The sequence below is a fragment of the Scardinius erythrophthalmus genome (genome assembly GCF_964197995.2).
Source record: "Scardinius erythrophthalmus genome assembly, chromosome: 3".
NCBI lineage: Eukaryota > Metazoa > Chordata > Actinopteri > Cypriniformes > Leuciscidae > Scardinius > Scardinius erythrophthalmus.
In genome coordinates this window covers 37397286-37424883 of record NC_138223.1, presented here as the reverse complement: position 1 = coordinate 37424883, position 27598 = coordinate 37397286, and the positions used below count along the sequence as shown (strand labels likewise).

Here is a 27598-nt window from a genome sequence, read left to right as displayed (position 1 = left end):
CGTTTTTATTTTATTTTTGAAATATTAATTTATCGGCCGTTATAAATGCCGATACCGATAGTTTTGAAAATGCCTAATATCGGCCGATAATATCGGCCTGCCGATATATCGGTCGGGCTCTACAGTTTATTGATCATTTGTTTCTTCACAGTTTTAAACTCCAGTTATTGCGTGTCTGATGCCAATTCATAGTCCTTGTGAACTTTAATTTAACAATGTAAATATACTACTGTCCCTCACATTAAGCTATGGAATGGCTTCAGATGACTTTGAATATGTTGCTGGAAAACGTAATTAGTGCTTGTCTATTTATTTTGGTCCATGACTCCCCCTTGTGCCGTAGGCCTATAAAAGAGCGCAATAATCGCGGTTGTCTGAAACAATCGCGGTTAGATCAAATAATCGTGATCAGACGGTTATTTAATTATCGCGACAGGCCTAGGGAATAGTACATAAAATTATATTGGACATATAAGAATGAATGATATGTAAAATGTTTTGTTAACAGTCGCGGTGTGCGTAACTAAGCAACCACGTTCAAGTTCACGTTGCATGACGCTATCGAAGCATGTCCCAGAGCGTGCATACTCTTTTGCTACACACTCAAAATTATGTACTTTTTCCTCACAAAAAAAGTACATACATCGTAGGATAAGTAGGCGAATTGGGACTCAGCGATAGTCTTTGCTTTGCTCCTTCTTTCCTTTCTTTTTCCACATCACTTTTTAAAAATCACAGACTTAGCTCTTCCCAAACGCATTTTTATGTGTGAAACTACAGTAAATATGACTTTTTGAAATGGTGGCTTAAAGGGTTAGTTCACCCAAAAATGAAAATTCTGTCAGTAATTACTCACCCTCATGTTGTTCCAACCCCATAAGACTTTCGTTCATCTTCGGAACACAAATTAAGATATTTTTTATATATATATAGGCTTCTATGGGATCGAAACTTGCCGGCCCAGCGAGTTCACGTAGTGTAACCGCGCAGCGCTTCTGCGTTGTCCGTCAGCACGTAGGCTCACTATTGGCCGATGCTGGTCATGTGTGTGATGCATGTGACGTACAACACAGAAGCGCTGCGCTGTTAAACAACGTGAACTCAGAGGCCCAGAGAGAAGGAAATGAATAGTTGATACAGTTGTTATTTTTGTTTGTTTTTGCGCACAAAAAGTATTCTCATCGCTTGATAAACTTATGGTTGAGCCACTGTAGTCACTTGGACTATTTTAAACATTGTCTTCTTTTCTAACTTTCTGGGCCGGCAAGTTTTGATCCCATAGAAGCCTATGGAGTAATGATCCGGCTCTCAGACAGCATTTTCATTCTTTAAATATAAGCATGTTCTTTCTTGAGCAATTCTTTGAATTTCATTTAGTCACTAAGTGATTTATTCAGTCCTGTGTTATTTCCACAGTAGCTCTACCACAATGGCCAGTTATCTCAATTACATGGATACAAGCTAGCAACCAAGATTACGGCAAGTCAAATATCATTGAGAGAATTATTACTATTATAGCCTACTATAAAAAAATTAGTGGTGGGCCGTTATCGGCGCGTTAACGCGAGACTCTTATCGTGCGATAAAAAAAATATCGCCGTTAATCTATTCTCCAAGTTGGGTTGGGAGCTGGCTCAAGCTACACAAGCTATGATGACGCAATCTACCCGCGGCCGCGAGGTACACCCGGCTGCAACGCATCATATTCGTCGTCATCTTAAGTAAACACGGCTGAAAGTTAAAGCTGGTGTAAAAGATCGGTGCAACATCCATTATTTGGACTTGGTTCGGATTTAAGCCATCCGACGTAGACTGTGTGGTGTTACAGTTCGGTAAGTTAACACACGACTAATCCGTTCTACCACCTCAAATTCAAAACGAAACATATCACTGAATACCAGCGCGCGCGTATTATTCCCAATATATCTGAGTGGTGTAGAACATAATCTCTGTCTGCGCCCGATTTTAAGAATCGTTGTTGTGTTTCTTTTTAAAGGAGAACTCCGGTCAATTTTAACATTGAGCTCATTTTATTGTACATTTGGAGTGCTGTCAATACAGAGAACAACGACAAAAATCGGTGTTGCCTACACCGAGTTATTCTATTTTTAAAATTTGCACCCTGTTGACTTCAATAGGGCAAGCACTAAACCTGCTTTTAGCCTCTTAACATCCTTGATGTGTCATTACAAGTGCACAGAAAATGTGAGTGATTCATTCTGAGTGAACACGAGTGGATCTGACTGCAGTAGATGTAAAAGATATGTATAAAAATGATGTTATTTAAGCCAGCGCAAATACCTGTTTACATCCTGTTTTTCGGTTGAAGTCCAAAGTAGTTGATTGCCGAGTTCACGCGCGTGATCATAGACCTATGAACCTATAGAGAGCCTAAGTCCCTCCCCTTCCGGTCGACCACCATGGGACCTTATTTCGGAAAAATATTGTATGGTAGTCAATGGCGAGAGACAACAAATATTTTGATCTCGTTTGAATTGTGCCCTGATTTACACATATGATGTTTGTCAATTTAAAAGATACATTTTAAAGTCAAGAAAGTCGCAGCTTGATGTAAAACTGCTGAGGTATAAGACTGTGAAAATACGTAATTAGAAAGACTACAAACCCAGAAGGCGCATATGCGACGTCAGACCTTTTCTCTCAATGAATGAAGCTAACTTTACTGAAGCTAACGTCTGTCATTTTTTCTATAGTCTTACCTTATAATCGTAACGTTACGCCTTCATGCCTGAGTGTTTTGAGCCAGAATACACACATACGAGCAACGGATCTTGTGACGCACATAGTGCGAGACGAGAGATGTAGTTCATTGAGCGATTTTCACATAAAACTAAACGTTACTCTTCTGTTTTATGACAAACTGCGACTTTCTTGACTTTCATAATTACCTTTTAAATTGACAAACATCATATGTGTAGTTCAGGGCACAGTTCAGACGGAATAAAAAGATAAGTTATCTCTCGCCATTGACTTCCATACATATTTTTTCCGAAGTAAGGTCCCATGAGCCGGAAGCGGAGGGGCGGGACTTAGGCTCTCTATGAGGTCTAAACCTATGCGCGTGAACACGGCAATCGATTACTTTGGACTTCAACCGAAAAACAGGATGTAAACAGGTATGTGCGCTGGCTTAAATAACATCATTTTTATACATATCTTTCACATCTACTGCAGTCAGATCCACTCGTGTTCACTCAGAAGGAATCACTCACATTAGCTGTGCACTTGTAATGACACATCAAGGATGTTAAGAGGCTAAAAGCAGGTTTAGTACTTGCCCTATTGAAGTCAACAGGGTGCAAATTTTAAAAATAGAATAACTCGATGTAGGCAACACCGATTTTTGTCGTTGTTCTCTGTATTGACAGCACTCCAAATGTACAAAAAAATGAGCTCAATGTTAAAATTGACCGGAGTTCTCCTTTAACTGAAAAGAAATCAGTTAGACAATATTCTAATTTTAAATTTGGGGTTTCATAAGCTCCAAGCCATAATAAACATTAGACCTACTTAAGTCTCTGCAGCTAGTGTACTTAAATTTTATTTATCTGCAAAATTATGTTGTATACTTACAGTTTTGCACAATATATGTTCTCAAAACTACATGCACCCTTAAAAAAAAAAAAAAAAAAAACATTTAGCAGTTGTTTAGCAGGGTCTGTGTAACCTGTTCTGAAATGGTTTTATTATAATATTGTTATCGCAAGAGGCTGCAATGTATATCACAATATGGATGTTAGGCCATATCGCCCATCCCTAATTTATAGCCTATAGTAGTTGATAATAACATAGGCCTACCTAATGTTGCCTACGGACGGTAACAGTACAGTAGTAACTTTTTACAGTCTATGAGTAGAACAGCTTTCTCAAGCAGTTTGTGATGCATTTTGGAAACAGGAGATGAGCCCCTGGTCTATTGCGCCACCAGGCTTGAGAAACCCGTTCTCAAAGACTTACTTTTATAGTCATTATTTGGGTAGCACACATATTCTGAATGCCTTCGGCAGAATTCAAATGAGCCATTTTAATCTAGATTAATCTAGATTAATTTCAAAATTAATCTAGATTAATCTAGATTAAAAAAAATCATCTATGCCCACCTCTAAAAAAAATAAAAAAAATTGTGACTTTTCTGCTAAAAATTGTATTTGTGATTTAAAATCTGCTAAAAAAGAAAAAGGAAAAAGGTCTGCTGTGCTTGTTTGTAGGGCTGCACAATAAGTTTTATGCCGAACGTCACATGACAAAACAGGAAACCCTGGGGCCAGTTCAATAAACATGGCCATTATGTTAAGACTGTCTTAAGAACTAGTATGATCAACTAGAAGTTAGGGGTAATCAGTCTTACTGTTCTGTGTCATATTAGACCAATCTAGGGCTGGGCGGTATATCGAGTTTGTACGATATATCGATATATTATATATTTTTTAAATGATATGGAATGAGGCAATACCGTTTATATCGATACAGTAGTTTGATACGAGCACATCTGAAAAACAGCGGAAGACGCAGTGTGAACTGCCGCAGTGAAAGTACATAGCCTAGTACAATTTGTCCTAAACATGACACAAGCTTATATTAAGGGCTTCAAAATAACTGGTAAGATATAGTTAACAAGTTTAAAGCAGCTTGCCCTGTCAGATGCTTACTGACAGATACTGTTGCTGACTGACAGATAAATACTTGCGCTGTTTAATGCGTTTGAGATGTGTTGCTTTCCTCAGTGCTTAACTTACATTTCACAGGTATATTCTCCATCTGTAAAATGTTAGAAAGTCAAACAAATATGTCCATTTCACTGTCAGGAGAGGACGAGCTTCTGCAATTGAATCTCCGATAATATTCAAGCTTCCGTGAATGAGCGACGCCACGCGCATGCGGGCCAAACAGATGGAGCACAATAGAATAGTAGCGCAATAATTCTAACTAAAATATAGCCTACATATTGCTAAAATATTTGTTGTTGGAAACAATAAATATGCCATATGGGGAATTTTAAACCTACAAGTATATTGTTATGAAAGTGACCATTATAACGGGGTAATCAAACGCAGGCTAATAGTTTAAGTTCTTTTGTTTTTATTTTCATTTTTAGTTTAGCCTTTAGTCAATTTAAAAACAAAAGTTTTATTTTTGTTAGAATGTAATGTGATTTTAACCACCTTTTTGCAAATAATATATTGCATAGCCTACATTACATTCACTATATTTGTTTCCATATCCTCCAATATCAACATTGTTTATAGGATATCATTGGGCAGGATGAAAATGGCATGTCTTTTAAATAAATACAGATTTTCTTTATCCAAATGGAAAAATGTAGAAAGTACCGAGATATATATATCGTATATCGCCATTTAACCCAAAAATACCGAGATATGATTTTTTGGCCATATCGCCCAGCCCTAGACCAATCTACGTTTTTATGTTACTGACTTTAAAAAGTTACTAACAGTTTTAAAGAATAAAATTGGATGACTAACATGTAAGACTAGTCTTAGTTTATGCAACTGGCCATATCGCATCCGCTTGTCGGAGAAAGTTACGTCGAACTGACGCTTACTTTTAAGCTTTTTCAAACTTTTTCAGCTAAACTAGCTAGTTCTTTTTCTTGTTGGTGGTTAATTCAATATTAATATCTAAATATTAGTGAGAAGAACAATAATAAAACACTTTTAGATATGCATATGTGATGGACATCAGTTATGCTCATCTTTGCTCGCTCCTTTGAAGGTATCATGAGTAAAATGGCTCTATATTTACATATATCTACATACAAAAGACCTGTACCACAAGCGATGCAATCGATCGCTTGTTTTATTTTGGCAAAAACAATGCAAGGAGAACTTATTCAGCAGCCGGTTTCAGCTCTGAGCATTATGAGCCGCTTTCGCTTTGCTCTTAAATGTGTTGCACATATATTTGTTTAATTAAATCACGGTTGATTTTACAAAAAAAGATTCGGATTTATTCAGATGTACTACACACATTTATGCCTACATATGTAACATAAAATTGGCGGAACACCTTTTTTCATGCCTCATTAATACCACATAAATCACAATCCAGAGTGACAACACTTAATTTATTCTGAAAGGAAAGTGAAATACAAAAGCAAGTGTGTCAGCCACTCAAATGAGATTAAAGATCACAGCGTGTCAGTGCTAACAAATGGGAAATTTCATACAGCTCTGTTTTATTACTGCATAGCAGAAAAGTACAGATAGGCGGACTAAATGCACTCTAATTTTTCTAATTTCCAAGTTCCTGTAACGTCCACATTGAGCAACTGAGAGATTTCCCTATTTCTTTACTCTCTTGAACATCTGACCACCAGATCACTGCATGATTAAGCAAAAAATGAAGAGAGACTAAGAGTATTTTTGCAACTCTTCCTATTGGCTCCCATTGCTCTCTCTAATCAAAACCATCATTGGTTTCAATAATAAACATAAAAATCTCATCCGTCCTGTTTTGCAGCATGTTTTATAAGAACGTGTACAATGGATCCTCACACGCTCTCGCTGTCATAAGTATAAATATCAGCATGTTATAATAACCCTATCACACATGACATCAACTTTTTTCGTTCTGCCTTGGTCACCCATGTACTACACACAAAAACAAAGCAACCAAATAAAAGATCTATATGTCTAAGTTAAACAACAACACACAATCATGAATTGAAATATTATGAAAAAACTAGTAATGTACAAAAAATTCAGCAACCGAAAATATTTTGCAAAAACAGAAAAAGAAATGGATGGTTCTGAAGGGCCGAACATCTGAAGGGCCAAAAAGGTTGTTTTTGCTTCACACTATGAAAACGAAGATGCATGTTTAGTCATGTGACGCACACACTGTACTTATAGATATCTATGGTTAGGCCGGCATGTGTGCTATTCACTTTCACAGAACAATCTTCATATTACATTCCTGCAAATATGACAGAAAATGTACTTGCAATTGCTGTCCTGCCGCAAAGCATGATGGCAATTGCGTTTTAGACCATACATGGAATAGCGATTGAGTGCGGCCTAGTAAGTAGTGGAATATTTTGTTATAAAAAATGTTTTTTGGTGTTTATTCTGTTTATTCTATTCTTATTAGTCTGGTCTCTCTGTATCATCTCAGTGAGCTTTGATTATGTTTTACGCATGCGCAGTAAGATAATTTAAGTTTCAGTGTGGACGAGCAACTTTAGGAAAAGCTATGTCAGCTGTGTGGACTGGACACACTTTACTGTGACCAAAAATTATGCTAGAACAGAAATATTTAAAATTTGTTTGGCAGAAAAATTGTGAGAGGACTCGTTGCATTTTGGTTTTGGTGTTTAAGTACAAAATTTCTTTTAATGCATCACAAAAAAAATAAAAATAAATTGAATAAATTATAAAAGATGTGTCTCTTGTGTAGAGCTACTTTTCCACACAGACATTTACAAAGACTGCGCTTTTGCGTTGGAAAAACGCAACATGCAGTGAATCGGAATAAAAAAATAAATAAAATCAAATCAAACTTCTCCGTCTAGTGCATGTTTTACAATGAACAAGCAGTAAGTTTGGATGCAAAAAGGTGATCTGTGTGAACAGACCCTTTTGCAACTGATTATAAATTTTGTAGTCAATGTGAATTGATGTTAGCATAGCAACCCATTTTGCTTTTGTATTTTATATATCTTTTAGTAAAACCATTATTGGCGGGGGAAAAACTGTAGTAGAACTTGCTTTAAACCATTGTGAATTGATTTGATGTTGAAAAGTGGGTGTTACACTGCAGAACAGACTTAGACTAAATGTAAAGTTCATATAATAAATAATTAAAGATTACAACAAAGACAAAAATCCCTTGAAATAACACGCACAGATGACTCTTCCACAATAAGACTAGGAGCATGCATTAAGAACGTAAAATCATGAAAGCAAATACAACATTTGAATTTTATGCTTACGTAAGAACATTCAAATTCACTGTTATTATTAGTCTGGAAAGTGATGTGGAACAGTATTTTGGTCAGCAAACCTTGAACTACTTCTTGGCCCTGAAATTTTGGTTGCCAACCAATACTGTGGCAGAATGTTTGTTTGATACTTAATGGATAAAAAATGTGCAATAGGAGGGACCTTTGAGCGTCTGTCAGTCCATCAAAATGAAGAACTCAACAATGCTGTGGTATAAAAACAGTTTCAAATCCATACGCCTCCAATCCACAACCCCCAAGACATATCACTGAGTCTTGAGCAGATCAGATGATTTTTATGGCCATTAAAAACTGAGTGAAATGAAAATGAAAACAGGTGGCAAATGCACTGTTGTGCTTTATGACCCCATATAAACACAACACCAGGCCTCTGTATTGTGGTGCAACGACAGAAATAATGGAACACGAATGAGGAAGAAAACACGAAAACAAGCAAGTGGAAAATACATCGCATACATTAATTATCCACTAACACAGCAGTCTGTCCGACCTTGTGAATCATCCAAATCACAAGATATTCCAACAAACGTCAAGCAGACTAAAACAGCACTAACAGTGTGATCCTGCGCTCGTGGCCGTGATAAACAAACTCCTGTTTCTTTGACATTTGATATTATTGTGCATCTTAAGTTCTACATTACACACGCACAACACAAATAAAAATAATAAAATCACTATTTTGTACATTTCTTCATAAAAATGCAGGGCTAGATCCATTCTCGCTGTATATAACACCTTACTGGGGCACTAAAACAGCGCATTATACAGCCGTTCACTCACCGGAGGAAATGTTGACTTTATTCGCGTCCACTGCGGCCATGTCAGCGATTTAAAATCACGTGCAGAGGCTGTCGGCATTAAAATCCCAGTTTAATTCACAGCACAATAGGATCTGAATATGTTCAACAGGCTTTTTTGTTCCTCTGTAATTATTTGACGGGCTCTTCTCCGGTTACCTCATGTTTCACAAGCATACACTCGCGATTCGCGAGCAGCAGCAGCGCTGAACTTCCGACGCTTGAAGTCATGTGACAACATCACGTGACAATCTGACGCCGGTGAGGTGGCATAAAACTTTCAGTGTGTGTGTGTGTGTGTACAGTTGTCTTATGTTTTATAAGTTATGAGCTTCTTATTTTTATTTAGCCTAATTCTGTCACAAAAATCTGGGAATCTCTTTCTCAATTTTTCTTATTTTAAATAGGTCCTGCCAGTAGCAAGCAACGCCCCAAAAATGTCTTCTGTATTTCATGATGTGCAAAACATGGTCATTTTGACGTTTTTTGAGGTGATTCATTAGATGAAGTTGAAAATCAGTTTGAAACCATGCTGTCATAATTCATTTATTATCTGATGTGAATGATATATGTAGGCTATATGTACACACATCTGTGGCCAAAAGAATTGACAGTGACATAAATTTTGTGTTTTGCTGCTTCAGTTGTTGTGGTGTTGATTGAACATTGAAGCAGGAAGCTGCACCCACACATAGCTTAAATATCTCTAAAGTTGTTTGAAAGATTCATGTTATTTTTCAGTGTTGTCCCAGTAATCAAGAATTAATGTGAGGCAAAACATATGACTCATTTGGGAATAGTACAATGATTTTTACAACATGACACCATTTACAAGAAATCAAGTCACAAGCACTACCAAAGGCCATGATTACACTTGATTGCACACAACCGCTAAATCCAGGTCCTGACAAAAACTACCATTTACTAGTTATTGCTACTGTAATAAAACTGATGTAACTAGTGTTATCCACCAGTCATCATCATCATCATCATCATCAAAAAAAAAAAAAAAAAACGGACAAAATGTTTCTGTTATAGTATGAATAATATACATTGTCATGTTGAGGTATTAACTATTGCAACTACTGTATACAGTGTTTAGGCACAAACTGTGGTTATTATGGAATATTTATGCAAGGGACAGTATTTCCCGATCTCTTCTTGCAATTTACAAAGACTTTATTATATTGTAGAACAATGAAAGAACATGTGAACAAATGAAACATACACACACATAGATCAATCCTCTATAATACAAAAATGATCAAGAAGTCCAAATGTAATTTATGCTGTAAATAAAACTTCATACAGATATACATTTTTCATTTTTGCCATTATGCACATTGTCTGCAAAATTTTGGAAACCTAAACGTTGTTTTTTTTTCTTCACACAATATCTGTGCAGTAATGTGCTGTCCGGCGCATTTTATAATCAACGACTCCAAACCTAACAATCTATTCAATTCTGACGTAATTGATTATTTATTACAACTTATTCATGCTTTGTTTTAGTACATATGCAAAATAGACATCCAAAGATTAAGATCTTCATACAGAGAACTATATAACCCTTCACTGCATTAGTGTATCAGTAAAGACAATATTTGTTTCACTGGATTGGACTAGTGAGGTGACTGTGCTTATGTGGTTTGTCCACATTAATAAAGCAAGAGAGCCAGATACAAGCTTGAAGTTATTTGAGATGGGTGCTAGATGCAGTGAATTTGTTAGCAAAGCTATAAAAATGAATGAAAAAACAATCAATTCAACTTAAATCCTATTGAGACTCCAGACTCAAGGGTAAAACTTGAGACTTGATTCTGATGTGCTAAGCAATCTGCTATCTGCCATCAAGAGCTTTATCTCGAGCAATGACTGCCTCATCAAACTTGATCATCAGTGTGGTTCCCTTATGCCAGTGGACAGTGACTTTGGCTGGGAAGCCACTGTGGGTTAAGATAGCCTCCACAATGCCACCAGTGAAGGCCGCACAGTTTAAAGTGCTATTCTCTTTAGGTACTGAAATGTAGGCATTTATCAAAGGCTCCTTTTCAATGATGTAGTATGTTTTGTCATCGTCGTTGGCTTGTTCCAGTTTGTCTGCCTCCTTGCCAAACAAAGATTTCCACACATTTACCTAGGAGAAAAGTGAGAAAGAAAGAAAGTTAAAGGGTTCGTTCACCCAAAAAATAAAAATTCCTTCATCAATTACTCACCCTCGTGTCGTTCTAAAACCAGAACTTTCGTTCATCTTCGGAACACAAATTAAGAAACCGCTAAATTTACATATAAACACGGGTCAGCGAACGCACATAGAGCACTTAAATTTGGTAAACGGATGCTTGCTGGTCATGCCAGTGCCAATGAGGTTTGTTCTTGCGGCTCCGGCAAGTATACAGATGAGCTTACGTTTAACATATTTGAGTGCTTTATGCAAGGAGTGACATTAACGGGTTTCAGCAGTGGCGTGTAACGCAGTCACTGACTTCTACTAGCCACTTTGCTGGGTTGAATTTTATTTATTTATATATATATATATACATTTTTCAATTGTAGTCTTTTAAAAAGGCATCTGAAATAATATACTAAATGCAATGTAGCGTTGTCAAAAATATAGATTTTTCTATACCTATCTGAAACGTTTCAAATTCAGTTTTTCCACAGAATACCAGTTGCGCTTTCTCGCTCTCTCATATCTTTGACAGTGAGTTGACACACGTTTAAACCCGCCTCCCCTCACTCACTCGTTTCATTTGCTCTGAATGAATATTGTTGGTGTTAATGGGGTTGAATTTCGCCATGGGATTGCACATAATTTTACTCATTCCCACATATTTTGTGCTCACTCACACACAAAGTGGGCGCACATAAAGCCGCCTCTCAGTACTACATTGTGTTTGTTTTCGCTGCTTTTTGCACTTAAACAGTCAAATATACACAAAATGATGCCGGTCTCGGTGAGTATTCATGTAAACAGTTAGCTATGTTTTAAGTAAATGTAAACAGATGAGAAAGATAATGCATGTGTAACAGTATAATGGATCCGTGCGTCAGGTCTTAAAGTGACAGCAGCCTAATATACCTGCTGCCAAATTATAAGATAATATTAAACATTTATACATGGCATTTTCCCCCCATGGTATCGTTGTCAAAATTGTGGCCAGTGAAAATGCTGAGTGGCTAGTAACTTTGGAAAACGCCAAGCCAAAGTTAAAGGGATAGTTCACCCAAAAATGAAAATTCTGTCAGTAATTACTCACCCTCATGTTGTTCCAACCCCGTAAGAACTTCGTTCATCTTCGGAACACAAATTAAGATATTTTTGATTAAATCTGAGCGCTGTCTCACTCCTCCATAGGCTTCTAAGGGACTGAAACTTGCTGGCCCAGAAAAGTTATTAAAGAGATCGTTAATATAGTCCAAGTGACCACAGTGGCTTAATCTTAAGTTTATCAAGCGACGAGAATACTTTTTGTGCGCTAAAAACAAACAAAAATAACGACTTTATTCCACTATTCATTTCCTGCTCTCTGGGCCTCAAGTGAGTTAACGTAGTGTTTTTGCGCAGCGCGTCAGTGTTGCGCTTCACCACGTAGGCTCACTATTGGCCGACGCTGGTCATGTGTGTGACGCGCTGCGCAAAAACACTACGTTAACTCACTCGAGGCCCAGAGAGAAGGAAATGAATAGTGGAATAAAGTCGTTATTTTTGTTTGTTTTTAGCGCACAAAAAGTATTCTCGTCGCTTGATAAACTTAAGATTAAGCCAGTGTAGTCACTTGGACAATATTAACGATCTCTTTTATAACTTTTCTGGGCCAGCAAGTTTCAGTCCCTTAGAAGCCTATGGAGGAGTGATCAGCTCTCAGATTTAATCAAAAATATCTTAATTTGTGTTCCGAAGATGAACGAAGGTCTAACATGAGGGTCAGTAATTACTCACCCTCATGTTAGACCTTCGTTCATCTTCGGAACACAAATTAAGATATTTTTGATTTACCCTTTAATGTCAAGCCCTGTCGCTATGTATGTTTGCTGGTAAATGTTTATATGTGAATAAAAGCTTAAATTAAATCTGCTCATCATATAAAGTGATCGTGTCTCTTCAGAAGACTTGGATTCATACGGATTTCTTTTACGATCATTTTAAAGCGACAGTTTTGAGTGAATAGACTTTCAATGGACGGACAGAAATCTTGTTAGTTTGTGTTTCAAAGATGAACGAAAGGGCATGAGAGTGCATAACTAATAATAACAGGATTTTCAGTGCTGGGTGAACCATCCCTTTAACACTATAGATCTGAACTTAAACCAAAATGATCTGCAATCTGTAAACAAAATAAAAGTAATACCTTAATAAAGAGAAGTATGTTCAATACTTTGGTTTCTCTTTTCCCATTTTTCTCCCTCATCACAAGAACGTCGAGAAGACTGGCTCCCACACCTTGACCCATGTCCGCCAGCCGGGCCTGGAGCTCGGACACCGAGTACACGCGGCTCTGGCAGTACTGCACCATCTCGGAGAACAGCAGCGCGAACGCACTCACGCTCACCTCCGTTTTAGGACGCGTGATCGAGCGCTCGAGGATCGCAGATTTGCCTCGCGTAAAGCGGACCTCCATTCCGTCCACACCGAATTTGAATTGCAATCTGAATTAAAGAATGAAAGTGCCTGAGCCCTGGAATACAAGGACAGTTTGTGTTATAAATCAGCACATTGTAATTTGTAAATATATGCGTAATATATTTACGAATGCATAGAAAGAGTTGAACTGTCATTCATTGTTGCTCTGGTCATGTAACGTTAGTCGATTATTGCCTCTGGTTACATTATGGGTTTTCCTGATTGCTAAATGCACTAAGCAGCACAGCACCGCCAGTAGAGAAATTATATGAAATGATAAGCAGGTATAACAATTACAGCGTATTTCGTTGCTCAGTAGCGTTTACCTGATGTTTTGGTTCAGTTCCGGATGCGTGAAGCCACGATTAGTAAAACAAAAAAAAAGTCATTGTTACCGGATATTTTCAAAATAAAAGTAGGACGGGTAATAGTCATGAATTTGCGAGACATAGCTCAGTGTTTGTAGTGGTAAAAACGTTACAAGGATTGAAAATACATTGGTCGTTTTTTTTTATTTTGTCATTTGGGCTTTTTTACGAAATTGTCGTACAGTGGAAACGACTTTTATTTTGAAATCATCACTCTCTAAGGTCACTGGCCAGGATGCGCGCTCACAGTGCGTGATGTGCTTAAAGGTACACTTCAAGAACAGCCGATTTTTATCTCTCGACGTAAGTTTGCAACTCATTTGGAAAACAGGACTTTACAATTAAAATGTGCTTTATATACATGTATTTTTATTATAATTTTATATTGTAGGCTACATGTAAAATTATTCGGGTTATTCATACATGTAAAATTATTTTCTCTTCATCTGAAAACTTTTTTTCTTTATGCATGTCATGTTCAAATGAATAAGGTGGAAGATAGGTTACCTTTCAAACATTTTTAAAGTGTCTTTTTCGTATAAACATCAGCTTCTCCCACTCATGTAAGGGGGTTTAACTGCACTGCAAGGTGTGGGAGAATGATTCCTGCGTTCACGAGTCTCAGGCGTTTTGGCACAACTACGATGAGGAGAGCAGGTAAGAAACAGCCTCATTTTTTACGGTAACACTTAATTTTAAGGTGAAGTAGTAACACATTACTACATGTACTTACTAATAGTAAATTATGCATAATTACAAGTAACTAGCCCTTACCGTAACTCTACTGTAAGTATATAGTTAATTAATATTACTCTGTAGCACTTATTTGAATAACTACGTCGACGTGAAATAGTGTAACATTTTTTTTTTCATCAAGTTATATTGGTTAACATTCATCATAGCTGCTTCAAAATGAACTTTTAAATACATTTAAGGAGCATGTGTTCACTAATGTTCATGGTTATGAATTTTATTTGATGATGACTCCTCTGTACTTTGACACACAGCATCTGAGTTCCGAATGACTGTCCCATGGGGAGAGATGAGAGGTCAGGTTTGGGGTCCTTCTCATGGTCGTCCCGTGCTGTGTTTGCATGGCTGGGCTGACAACAGCGGATCGTTCAATACCCTGATTCCATTGCTTCCTAATGGTATTAGTATTGGATTCCAGAGGATTCATGAACATTATAAAGATCCACATTAATAAATTCATTCTTACATACTTCATATACAAGCGTCAATGACGTGACAGTGGTTCTCATTCTCTCGGTTTTTCTTTTTCTCCACATCTCTCCCAGACTGGAGATTCGTAGCCATTGATTTTCCAGGTCATGGCTTCTCGTCTCATAGGCCTGATGGATGCTTTTACACTTTCCCTTTGTATGTGGCAGATGTTCGGCGAGTTGTAGAAGGTTTGAAGCTACTTGGCCCATTTATTAATCATCCTCAATACAAAAATAATAACTTAAAGGGGTCATATAATGCCATTTTTGTACAAGCTAGTATGATTCTTTAGGGTCTAAATTAAAAGTTTGTAATATACTTTAATTAAAAATTCTCATTAGTATTGTAAGAAAACACAAATTTTACCTGGTCAAAAACAGCTCTGTTTTCAGCACGCCGTTTAAGTGCATGTGTCTTTAAATGATAATGAGCTTTGCTCACCCCGCCCCTCTGTTCTGTCCGTACACCGTTGGTAACACAATAACCATAACGCGTTGTTCATTATAAACGTGGGATTATGAATTATATTGAGAACGTCGTACATAGAAAATATGCCGTAATGTACCCTGAGTGTAAACCTTAGATGCATTCATCGTGAAGCGTGCAGCAAGCGATTTGCAAAGATTAATATAAAGATTAATATAAAGGTTAATAAAACGTTACACTCACTTCTTCTGGAGGTGCAGCAGGAACACGAATAGTTACCGATCCTTTTTTCAGGAGCAGCTTCTTACCAAAACCAGCTTTATACTGACCTTCCTTTATAAAGCAGTCTGGTGTGTGAAATGATTCACGCAAACATGAAAGCATTGACGTTGATCGTGGGGAATATTCCCTTCGAAAACAAACTCAGCCTCTGCGTCTTCAGCGGTTCGGATTTAGGAACATCAAAATGACTGCTGTGTTCGTTATTACACCCAAGAACTGAACACCACAATCGCTTAGAAGCCATTCTGCTCATAGACAGTGCTCCAGCGTATCAACAATGACGCGCGGACTATGATTGACAGCTCGCTCACAAGCGAGGGCGGGTCTGTGTTGAAACGCTGCTGTCAATCAACAATCATGGGAGGGGCGTCCGACCGTGTGACGTCACACGGTCGAACGGCTTGATTTGAGAGAGGGGAAAACATATAAGGAGATTTAAAAAAAAACACTGGATGGATTTGTATCATTTTATGATGGTTGTGTACAGGCACTGCCAACACACATTTCAGTACAATCAACTTGTAAAAGTGCATGTACCATTATATGACCCCTTTTATTAGTATTTTTGCCTTATTTTCCAGTTAAAATATTTAAAAATCTTTGTAAACAAAATAAGTGTAATTGAGAAGCAAAACTTGTTTTCAGAGAAGGTGTACTGAATTGTGAGAGTGTATTTATTCTTTCTGCACTAGCATTTTTTTTTTCTTGATTTACCCATTAGCAAGTTTAGCAATATTTACTGCTATTACAGAAAGACAAAATATATTTGCATTCAAGACACAACCTATGAAAACAAGTCTTAATATCTTATGCATTGTTGCTTCCAAAGTAAATATATCTTGTTCTTAGAATTTTTTTTGTTATTTGCACAGGAAAACAAGGCAAAAAACGAATTAACTATATTTGTATTTTTTCTCCATTTGTTCATAGCTCTTGAGTGGAAGCGATTCTCTATAATTGGACATAGTATGGGTGAGTCAACTCTTTTACTGCGGTCTTCATCTACTGACAGAGGTCAAAGTTCTCTTTAGTGTGTGAAAGGTCGGAGGATCTATGTAAACTGTGAATTAGCTGAAGAGGAGTGATATTATTGTGTAGCTGTTATATCATCTTCTATTATATAACTATATTGTCGTAGATCAGTAAGATGGCATTAGAAGGACACTGCCACAAGTCTAATTTCGTATTGCCATACTACAGTACTTATTTATAGCATCCCTGCTGGTGCTCTAAACGTCATCCTTATGCATGCCAGAGGATGATCCATGTTGTTGAGTTCCTGCAATATTAGTTCCCAGAAATTGAGCTTAAATTAATCCAAAAATATTTTAAGATTGAAGATTTTAAGATTCTAAACAAGTGTGTCTGTTTTGAGTGCAAACTTTGAATAATGTAAAGGGTCAAACATGGGTGAAGATATAGGACAACAGAGAGTTTGTTAATGTTAAACCATTAACATTCCCTATTAAGTAGTGAAGCAGCTCAATAAATTTACAGGCCCGTTCACACCAAGAACGATAACTATAAAGATAACTATATTAGCATCCACACCAGTGGACCACATCGTTGTGTTTATTCTAAGCAGGTGCTGCAGTTTTGTCGTCTGACACTTTAAAGGTCCCATGACATGAAATTTTCACTTTCTGAGGTTTTTTAACATTAATATGAGTTCCCCTAGCCTGTATATGGTCCCCAAGTTTCTAGAAATTTCAATCGGTGTAAATCGAGCTTTTGTTATCTTTCTCTGCCTTTGAGAAAATGGAAGCTCAATCGCGCTGATCTTGAATCTCCTCCTTGTGACGTCATAAGGAGGAATGTTACCTCCCCTGTCTCTGCTTTGCCCACCCAGAGAATATTTTCCGCCCATGAGAAAATGAGCTAGGAAGTAGGAACGCGCGACCGCGATTTTAGTTTGTCCACGAGAGATATCATGGCTTTTGAGCGAGCGAAGCATAACACTTGCTCAATAATTGGATGTACAAATGAACACCGAAGGGTTAATACAGAGCTGGGCTTGCTGAACGTCTGAAACTAAAGTCTGGATCACTCTCTTTGGCTCAGCTACACACCTCGGAACAGTAAGTCAACTAATGATATATAACAGTGTGTTGCTTTACTGTTTATGGTTGCCTAGACTGTTACACGTAGAATGTGGCTGTCACATTAGCTATGCAGCCATGCAGTTTAAGTGTGTGAATACACACACTGTAACGCGAGTGTTGTACACTTCTTTGTTATTTGGATAACCGTTTTCCTGTTGGTTATACGGCGCGCGCGATATCCGCATTTCAAGATCGCAGAGCTTGATGATGTAATTGTAATAAGATAAATTACAGATGTTACAGATCTCTCATGAAAAGGCAACAGTAGGTTAGCGTTAGCTACATGATAATAACTGTAAACCATCCGAATAAAGTACCGTATCCAGACATAATATTTTAAACTAACCATTCGGAAATGTCCTGCTGGAACCGCTGAGTTGTTGCTTCTCCATCCGGATCAGATTCTGGGTCAAACTGAAATGCTTGAACGTGTCTTCGTGCCATTGCTATATCCAACGTTAACATGCACGGACCGGGACCGTTGCGCAAGATGGTCAAGGCCACACCCACCCTCCACCTTGCGCCGCCTTTCTCCTCCTCATTAACATTTAAAGCTACAGACACCGAAACGGCCTGTCTGAAGGAAGCTCATTCTGGGACTGGCTTGTAGTGGCTATAATTCTGCACCGAGGCTGAATTTTTGAAAAGAGATTTCAGATACAGTACTAGGGACCACTAAGGCCTATATTAAAGCCTACAAAAAATAGCATGTCATGGGACCTTTAAATGCTCGAGCTCGAGCAGGATGGGTTCTGATTGGCTGTCATTGTTTTTATCGTTCATCAGCTGGAAAAAATAGTTCTGAAAATGATTGCAACAATATTGTTTAATTGTGTCATTATCGTTATAGTTGTGGTGTGAACTCTGCTGTTCTTTTATATTTAGACCCGTTTACACCACAAGGTACGAAAGGTATCAAAAAACATTTGAGAAGTAGTTATACCCTAAGAACAAAGTCACTAAGTTTCAGTCCAGTGTGATAACATTTACTAGTATTTTCGGGAAAAAGAAAATTCCCGATGTGTATATATATAATAACCACATTAATAATCTTGATTACTGGATAACATTGAAATATAAATGAAATTATAAAAAAAGCAGTAAAGCTCTATCATCATTCACAAATAACTAGTAAGTAAATAACTTGTCATTCACAAGTAACACATATTTATTAATGATATTCAAATTAGTTTTTTATCTGGATTAAGTATTTGTCCATTTACCATAATTTGATATTTTATTTAATTGAATTTGTTTCTTTAACAGGTGGTAATGTGGCAGGAATAGTGAGTATCCATCATAGTGCTTTTCTATTTATGTAAATGAGTTGTTTAGTAGAGTAGTTCTCAACTTGCTTCATGACCCAGATTTTACATTTGACATAAAGGGACAACCTATTACAGTACTAAAATGATGCATTTTATTATGTCTTTTAATGTGTTAATATTACTATGAGCTGTAATAATATTATTAACATTTTGAGGTAATTGATGATGAGTACGAGGCTTTTCCCGGCTGCCTTTGAACGGATACCATTTTGGTTTTTGCAACCGTTGAGAACCAATGTATTAGGTCAGTCACTGTGCTGTGTAAATGTAACGAGTTTCCTCTGGTTTTCCAGTTTAGCGCGTTGTATCCAGAGATGGTTGAAGACGTAGTTCTCTTGGATACTTATGGATTTCTCCCGACAGAAGTGGTAACAATAAATGGAGCATGTTAGTCTGTAAACATAGAGAAGACTCCTTGTTCAGCATGCATACCACATCAATGTTTATTTGTCCTTCCCTAGACTGACATGTTTAAAAACATGAGAAAAGGGATAAATGATCAAATCCATTATGACAACAAGATGGGTGAAAGGAAAGAGAAGGTGTACACTTACGAGAAAGCCAAAGAAAGGTGAAGAATGCCTGATGTCATGTGATATATATGTTTGTCTGTAACTACTGTAAACATGAATGTTCTTGTTTACTGTTGAGTTTCAACAGGCAAGCTTTGCCACATTTTTAGGGTCTTATCTCTCATTCTCATTCCTCTTTAACTGAATTTTTGCCATTTTAAGTTTAGTTTTGTCATGTTCACCTCATATTGATGTATTTTAAAGTCTCTTACGCTCACCAAGGCTGCACTTATTTGATCAAAGTATAGTAAAAACAGTAATATTGTCAAATATTTCTATTTGAATGTATTTTAAAATGTAATTTTTCCTGTGATTCAAAGCTTAATTTTAAGCATCATCACTCTAGTCTTCAGTGTCACATGATCCTTCAGAAATCATTTCAGTATTCTTTGATTAATTGAAATTGAAATCTTTTGTAACATACCAACATTTGAAATGTTTTTACTGTCACTTTTGATCAATTTAATGCATCCTTGCCGAATAAAAGTATTTCCTTTTTTAAAAGTTGTACTGACCCTCAGCGAATTGTAATGTTAAGTTATTATTATTCTCTTTCAGGTTGAAGGTTGCAAACCCCTCCCTGTCCGATCAGTCTGCAGATATTCTGTTGGAGCGAGCAGTCAGAGAGGTTGAGGGAGGTGAGACATGCAACACTCACTCCTAAACTTTCTCACAGTTTATTATATCAAGCTCTCTAAATGACTTCCTTTCTCTTAAAGGATTTATATTCACCAGAGACTTCAGGATCAACCTGGTGAGGCATTTCAATATATTTATTTGTTCATTTAAATTTTCAGTTGTTTGTGTATCCCGGATAACAAAATTTCAGATTTTGTTCTACTGTTTAACCCACATTTATCTGTGACAGAGCTGCCCAAACCTCTCATTATCATATAGTTTATTACCTTTTCATCATGTTTTCTGCTTTACAGATGTCTTGTTTATGAAGGAATGTGTGAAAATATACACTATACACATCATGATTAATGTGACCTAACTTTTTTTTTTTTTTTTTTTTAGAAAAACATTGTAAATAATAATATTCATCAGTGCCTCTACATGCTGTCACTAGTTAAAGCCAGAGTGATGCTACTGCTGTGAGTCCAATTCACACACACACACACACACACAAGTTTTCATAGTATTCATGAGAAATACTGTACGCATTTATGCACAATGCTCAAAATTAGGGATGCACCATTGCTATTAAATTTATGTCCAGTACTGATAGGATAATAATTATTTTCATGTTATGGCCAGAAACCAATAATTTGCAGATGATTAAATGATTTACTATTATGTGTAAATGAATTCAAAATAAAAGTCATTTTAAATGCTACAGGTCAATTTAGGCCTCATAACATTATAATGTAAAGTACTATTTGAAATATAGTGGCCCCAAAAAGTATTTGGACAGTTAAGTTACACAAATGCCTGAATGTCACTGTACTAAATAATGAGATATTTAAACCAAGTGGTAGAGCTGCATGATTAATCATCAAAAAATCGCAATCTCGATTCTAAAGGCCTGTTCACACCGGGACGAATTTCGCGCGCGATATTCGCCGACGTTTAACGCCTCGTAACTAAACAAAGGGCGCCAATGTGAGTGTGCACACCGAGGTGAAAAACGGCACGCGTAAAAGCGTAATTTTTTTAAAAACGCCTCGGGTTCGTTTTTTTGGTTTGACGCGCCGCGTCAAAAACTATCCGACCAATGAGATTGGCGCTTTTGCTCACGTGTCTGGAGCTTCTGAAGTTACAGTAAAACACAACTTGGGGGCGCTCAAACACAAAACGGTCTTGCCGAGCACACATACGTAACGGCGAAGAAGGCAAGATGAATGTAGAGCTTCTGGTCTCGTTGGTGTCGGAACATAAAGAACTGTGACAAACGCGACAGCGACTACACAAATCTTGATAAAAGAGAACTGTTATGGAGTGGTATTAAGCGCCATCTAATGTCAGGGAATGAATTTGCATGTTCACTCGGCTCATCGTCAGCAAAAATCGCTTGGGTGTGAACACAAAAAACGCGTTGAAAAACGCTGGGGAATAACGCGCCGATATTCGTCCCGGTGTGTACGGGCCTTAAGACCCACACAATCTCATTCCTAAATGAAAACGATTCGCCCGTATCTATTAATCCTTTGACAAAATCACAAAGGGACAATCAAATCTATCTTTCTAGGTATGAAACAATCTTTTCAACCACACATTATTGTTATTTTCGTATTGCAAATATTCAAATAGTTTGGATATTAACACTCTATGGAAGCGAAATAGAGCAAATCACCTTTTAAAAAGTAACTTGGCACTTCAAATAACTATAGTATTGATTAAATCATTACACCAGTAGGTGGCGACAAGTGACTGTTAAATTGTTTTTATTTGTCATTGAATCAGTCATTCAAGAGATTCATTCAAAAACGCTGATTCATCCAGTATTGAAACAAGTATAGTCTATGAGTGAGTCATTGAATCATCCATTCAAAATCAATTAAAAATTGTAAACAATTTTAATGAACATTTTGTCAGAACCTGTAGTAAATGACACGTTATTTTGTTTAGTTGTCTGTTCAGAATCGTGGGAGAATCGTGTTCTTTTAAAAAAAAAAAAAAAAAAAATCGTGATTGTCAATTGATCCAGAATCGTGCAGCTCTACCAAGTGGCATCTGTGATCAGCTGATGTATAAATGTGCGTAAGTGAGGCTTTAGTGCCGGGACTACTGTTAAAAAATACTGTTTATCGACACACTATCAGATATACATACACTATCAGACTGCATTTATTTGTTTCTTCAGGGCAAATGAGGGTCTGTTCAAAACGTTTACTCTACCTAATGGACATGGTGATATGATTCGGAAGAGCTGGACTGATCAAAAAGTGAGATACATACACATGCACACAAAAAATAATGCAAAATGTATGTCTGGAATAGCAGTATGCACAAATATATCTTTCTCGCTCCTCTACAGGCCACCATTCTTGACATAGAAGGAGACCATCACATTCACCTCAACAAACCTGAGTCTGTGGCCTCCATAATCACTGATTTTCTTCAGTCACACAGTCCTGACAGAACAGAAAGTGAATCTGACAACAACCAAACATCGAAATTATAACACCGATTCAAATAATGAAGTATACACGTCATTCAAAGTTTCACATCATTAACCAATTCTCGTTATTTTGTGTTATACTATGATACTTTTTTAAAGCATAAAAAACTTTAGATTTATTTTCTCATGTTACAAAACATGTTTTATTAGAAAGCCTTCTGAACATTTGCAGTATTTTGCACTCCATTCATCCATTCATCTTCCAGTTCTCACCTCACGGTGCTTTTTGAGGTGCGGATTCACAGTATTCATTTTGCAAAATACATTGCTTTGAATTTTGGCTAAATGTTTTGGCCTTCCCATAAAGGCCAGTGCTCTATGGAGTTGGTCAAGGGTATGAATACCTTTGTTAATGACTTTCTGTATGTTGTGGAAATGAAAATTAAATTTCCAGCTGCTGAGCTGGAAACAAAATGTAAATGTAATAGTTTGACTTTGCGCCATTATTCTGACTTCATTATAAGTTAATTATATGTCTAACACAATAAATTCTGCATTCAGTGTCAGATGATCCTTCAGAAATCATTCTAATATGCTGATTTGGTGCTCAATAAACAATTATTATTATTATAAATGTTGAAAACAGTTGTTCTTGCTTCATATTTTTATGAAAACCATGATTTCAGAAACCATTTTCAGGATTCTTTGATTAATAGAAAGTTATCATTTAATGCATTCTTGCTAAATATAAATTTTTTAAAAAACACACTTTCAGGCAAAGCATTTCACAAAAAGAAGATTGTTAGGTTTCAAATTAAGACAAAAATAGTTTATTGTCAAACATTGTTGCGGTGAGTTAATGTGACGAACTACGCCTGTGTTAAAGGGATAGTTCACCCAAAAATAAAAATTCTGTCATCATTTACTCAATTGTATCTCAATTGTTGTTCCAAACCTGAGTTTCCTCCTTCTGTTGAACACAAAAGAAGATATTTTGAAGAATGAAGAATGTTTTTTTCCAGATAGTAGATAGACCCCGTTGACTTCAATAGTAGGGAAAAATACTATGGAAGTATTCATCCAGTATTCAACAGGGAGTCCATCAACTGTCTGGAAAAAAACATTCTTCAAAATATCTTCTTTTGTGTTCAGCAGATTAAACTCGTACAGGTTTAGAACAACATGAGGGTGAGTAAATGATGACAACATTTTCATTGTTGAGTAAACTATCCCTTTAAGTTAAGAGTAACTCACTTTATATCCACTAAATCACTGTGCCTCCAGTTGGTTAAAAGTAATTGCAGAAATATTGAAATTGGGTCTATTTGCAGTAACACTTGGTTTGACATTTTATCGTCACTGAAATTCAGGCACTTTTAGATGTGACATTTTTAAGTGTCCATATACTTTTTCCTGGGCCACTGCTGTTGTGTTTGCATCAGTTGTAATTGCGAATGTGCAGATTGTTGTAAATGTATGTGAGTTTGATTTCCTTCAGGCTTTGCTGAAAGCTGCACATCTTGCGTTTGCCTTGTGCTCATATATAGGTCAGCACTGCTCAGTTTTGCCTTACATTTGAGACTATCAATTTGCATGATACTCTGAAAGCCAACAACTGTGTAATGGGCGTTATTGTGATGAGATTATAGTTGTGTGTGCTTGTATTTAAGAATCTGTTTTATGTTTATTCAGCCAAGCATTGCTTACCTCAAGCTATTAAGACTTAAAGGGATACTCCACTTTAAAATGAAAATTCTTTCATTATTTACTCACCCTCATGTTGTTTCAAATCTGTATGAATTTCTTTCGTCTGCTGAACAGAAAGGAAGATATTTAGAAGAATGTCAGTAACCAGACAGTTTCTGGTCTCATTGACTTCCATAGTAGGAAAGAAATGTACTATGGAAGTCAATGGTACCAAAAACTGTCTGGTTACTGACATTCTTCTAAATATCTTCCTTTCTGTTCAGCAGAAGAAAGAAATTCATACAGGTTTGAAACAACATGAGGGTGAGTAAATGATGACAGAATTTTCATTTTAAAGTGGAGTATCCCTTTAAAGAGTAACGCAGCAGCTCCCAAGTGTGTGTGTGTGTGTGCGCGCACAAGAAATATTACATTAGGAACATTAGTCTGGGAAGTGTCATTCATGTTAATTAGAGTTAACCCAAACAAAATTTTAATTCTGTAATCATTTACACTCAAATCTGTATGATTTTCTTTCTTTCATAGACCAAAAAAGGAGACGTTCAAAGGGATAGACCAACTAAAAATTAAAATTCATCATTTACTCATATCATTCCAAACCTGTATGACTTTCTTTGTTCTTTGTAACATGAAAGGATGTAACATGTAACATATTTAGAAGAATGTTAATGAATGTTCTTCTATTGAAATTCTATTTCTTCTATTTTGTGGTCCATACAATTGAAGACATCGGGAACCATGCACTAACACTGAACAGTTGTATTTTTATTAAAGATTTTAAACAGTTACGAACAGTCTTCAAAATATCCTTTGTGCTTCCTTACAATGAATGTGAATGGTCTCATTACAGATCATGACATGTTGTAATTTCATAACTGAAATTTGAGAGCTTTAGTATAGCATATATTCTGTAATAGTACATCATATGAGCCGCTTTCATGATATATTTTGTTATTTTTTCAGCTTCGGTTGGAGTGTACCAGGTCACCATTCATTGTATGGGAAAGAGCAGCATGAACATTTTGCTGAATTTCTCCTTTTGTGTTCCATGGAGGAAACGCCATACGGGTTTAAAACAACATGAGAGTGAGTAATGCAGGACGAATGATGCTGTGGGTTATTTTGAACCCTTTCAGGGATTTGAAAACATTTATACAACACAACGTCCTCCCTAAAACCTATGATTTCCTATAATATCTGCCATGTTCCAGTTTGACCTGAAAATGACCAGTAATGGGAAATCAGGATTGAAAAGAAAGGGTTGCAAAAAAAAAAATTATGTAACTTCTGCTCTGACCCTTTCCTCGTCAGAGACGTCTCCATGGTTACCCCCCCCCCCCCTTTCCCAACTGGATGGCACAGCTTTGACAAGGAGAGCACGAAATCAAGGGTGCGAGAAACCCCCATGCCATAGCATCGAATAAAATAATATATTCGTCCATGTAGTGGCATTAGCCATCATTTGGCTTATTATTCAGCTTTTTTATTAAGACGATTCTATCCGCTCAGCCTGGGTTTAACAATTTAAACCCCAAACTACAGTGCCAGCTCACAGACGATCAAAGAAAGACTGCAGGTATGTGGAGACACATGATGCAAATGTGCTGTAGAGGTGATGTTTTATAGCATGCTGTACTTATTGTACTTCATACACCCGTACTGCAGAGTAAAGTGAAAATAATAGACAGAATCTGCTGCACTGTTAAGAATGAGTGACGATACCGTCATATTTCCATGTGGATTCATATTTCCAATGTTTCATATACTGCAGTGCACAGGTGTGTTTTCATTTTATCCATTTCTCTCGTTCTATACTTTTGAGACAACACGATGTCTTGGATGTTTCTGGACTGGTTCGTCCCCGTCTATCTGCTGGTCTCAGTCCTGGTCCTGGCTGGTTTTGGAGCGTGTCTGTATTTTCTGGAGCCGGGTCTTCAGGATGCCCACAAGTGGAGCACCAAGTCACTGAGGCACCAGCCGCTGGCTCAAACGAGGCAAACACACAGCAGAGATGACGACAGCAACGCCTTGTTATGATGGGACATGTGTGGACGTTTGTGCCAAATCATGCATTGATGCCACTTGATCAGAATCCATTGTCTTTTCATAGGGTTTCTTTAGTTATGCAATCAGATTACAGCGCAAAACGATATAATACGCTGCAGAAGTCAATTCATTATTTACAATGATTATTATTTGCACTAAACATTGTAATGGTAATTAAACTTGGGTCAGTGGGAAACTGAACTCGGTATGCGATTCAGAGTGTCGTGTTTTCAGGTGATGAATTAAATCAGTTTGAATAGTAAAGTTCAGCCCAAAGAAAAAAAAATAAATTGCTATTCTAGCATAATTTTTGGTCAAGTTGCAGTGCATCGTACAGCTGACATGTTTACTTGTACTTGTACACAAAATAGACACTGATGCAAAATGCTAAATAAGAAAAGCACAAAATGGAGATTTCAGCCCTGCAAAACAATTTGATCAAATCCAGTGATTGTTCCCACACAAACCTCCCACACAGGGAGTCAACGTTAGAGTAAATTTTAGTGACATTTGGCCTAACTGGAGGAACAGCCTTGACATTTGTGTGAAGGGTGGTATTGTGTGAAAAGACATTACATACAATAATCAAACAAAATGGAATGTTTCCAGGTCATGACGGTCATGTTCCGGGTCGCGTTTTAGAACATGCCTGAAAAATCTGAAAAAAACCATGTCCCATTCTTTTATTCTTGTACATTCTTTTAAGTTTTTAGTTGAAACAGTGTCGTGTAAATGGTACCTAAGATAAAAAAAAAATATTAAAAAAACCACACACACACTCTGTTGTTAAGTGCTTGTGGGCTACTGTTCTTATCTGAGGCCTATTTTCACGTGCCAATAAGTTTGTGTCTTTTAAATTTATTTTTGGTCAGTAACATCTAGATTTGAACTGATTTTTATTAACAGACTGCACCGTTTCTTGAAATAAAGCTGTTATGTTAAACTGTTGGTTAATCATTTTTTGGACAATCATATATAATAATGTCATTCATAATAAAGTGGATAATTGTAGCATGTTTTTTCCCATCTTGGAAATAAACAAACTGGTGTTTACAC

At 36.9% G+C, this 27598-nt stretch overlaps 3 protein-coding genes across 10 annotated transcripts in view; 1 reads left to right on the top strand and 2 right to left on the bottom strand.

The window, feature by feature from the left end:
- Positions 1-9090, bottom strand: part of mcoln1a (mucolipin TRP cation channel 1a) — a 30839-nt gene extending 21749 nt beyond the window's left edge. Inside the window, exons 1-2 of one of the 2 annotated variants that reach the window (XM_081362132.1) lie at positions 8959-9090; positions 8783-8850 (exon numbers count right to left, since the gene is read on the bottom strand). In XM_081362132.1, coding sequence (XP_081218258.1) covers positions 8783-8822 — 40 coding nt within the window. In that variant the 5' untranslated portion in view covers positions 8823-8850; positions 8959-9090. Of the gene's footprint in view, positions 1-8782 lie in introns of both variants that reach the window. The other variant, XM_081362131.1, reaches the window with a different exon arrangement.
- A 240-nt stretch (positions 9091-9330) lies between these two features.
- Positions 9331-13829, bottom strand: trappc5 (trafficking protein particle complex subunit 5). Of its 3 annotated transcripts, none has more exons than XM_081362135.1 (3): positions 13721-13764; positions 13152-13478; positions 9331-10936 (listed from the first exon to the last, which is right to left on the bottom strand). In XM_081362135.1, exons 2-3 carry the CDS (start codon positions 13419-13421, stop codon positions 10640-10642), a joined length of 567 nt encoding a protein of 188 aa, XP_081218261.1. In that variant the 5' UTR covers positions 13422-13478; positions 13721-13764; the 3' UTR covers positions 9331-10639. The 3 variants fall into 3 exon arrangements, with proteins under 3 accessions (XP_081218261.1, XP_081218259.1, XP_081218260.1); XM_081362133.1 differs by having other exon boundaries at positions 9332-10936; positions 13750-13829; XM_081362134.1 differs by lacking the exon at positions 13721-13764 and having other exon boundaries at positions 9340-10936; positions 13152-13528.
- Positions 13830-14017: 188 nt separating this feature from the next.
- On the top strand, positions 14018-27482 carry serhl (serine hydrolase like). Of its 5 annotated transcripts, none has more exons than XM_081361418.1 (14): positions 14023-14094; positions 14341-14448; positions 14799-14942; positions 15090-15203; positions 16654-16695; positions 19092-19111; positions 19447-19521; positions 19615-19724; positions 20284-20363; positions 20445-20479; positions 20746-20822; positions 22532-22613; positions 22706-22871; positions 25460-27482. In XM_081361418.1, exons 2-13 carry the CDS (start codon positions 14391-14393, stop codon positions 22850-22852), a joined length of 984 nt encoding a protein of 327 aa, XP_081217544.1. In that variant the 5' UTR covers positions 14023-14094; positions 14341-14390; the 3' UTR covers positions 22853-22871; positions 25460-27482. The 5 variants fall into 5 exon arrangements, with proteins under 5 accessions (XP_081217546.1, XP_081217544.1, XP_081217543.1 ...); XM_081361421.1 differs by having other exon boundaries at positions 14033-14094; positions 14360-14448; XM_081361420.1 differs by lacking the exon at positions 25460-27482 and having other exon boundaries at positions 14018-14094; positions 14360-14448; positions 22706-23428.
- Positions 27483-27598: the final 116 nt, after the last annotated feature.

What these genes read in the sequence shown, in the direction of transcription:
- trappc5 (XM_081362133.1), bottom strand. Translation starts at nt 13,421, where the DNA reads ATGGAGGTCCGCTTTACGCGAGGCAAATCTGCGATCCTCGAGCGCTCG. An exon ending in ACATACTTCTCTTTATTAAG is followed by an intron (nt 10,937 to 13,151) that starts GTATTACTTTTA and finishes CTTTTCTCCTAG; the next exon opens with GTAAATGTGTGGAAATCTTT.
- serhl (XM_081361418.1), top strand. Translation starts at nt 14,391, where the DNA reads ATGATTCCTGCGTTCACGAGTCTCAGGCGTTTTGGCACAACTACGATG. An exon ending in GAGACTTCAGGATCAACCTG is followed by an intron (nt 20,480 to 20,745) that starts GTGAGGCATTTC and finishes TTTTTTTTTTAG; the next exon opens with AAAAACATTGTAAATAATAA. An exon ending in GCCAGAGTGATGCTACTGCT is followed by an intron (nt 20,823 to 22,531) that starts GTGAGTCCAATT and finishes TTGTTTCTTCAG; the next exon opens with GGCAAATGAGGGTCTGTTCA.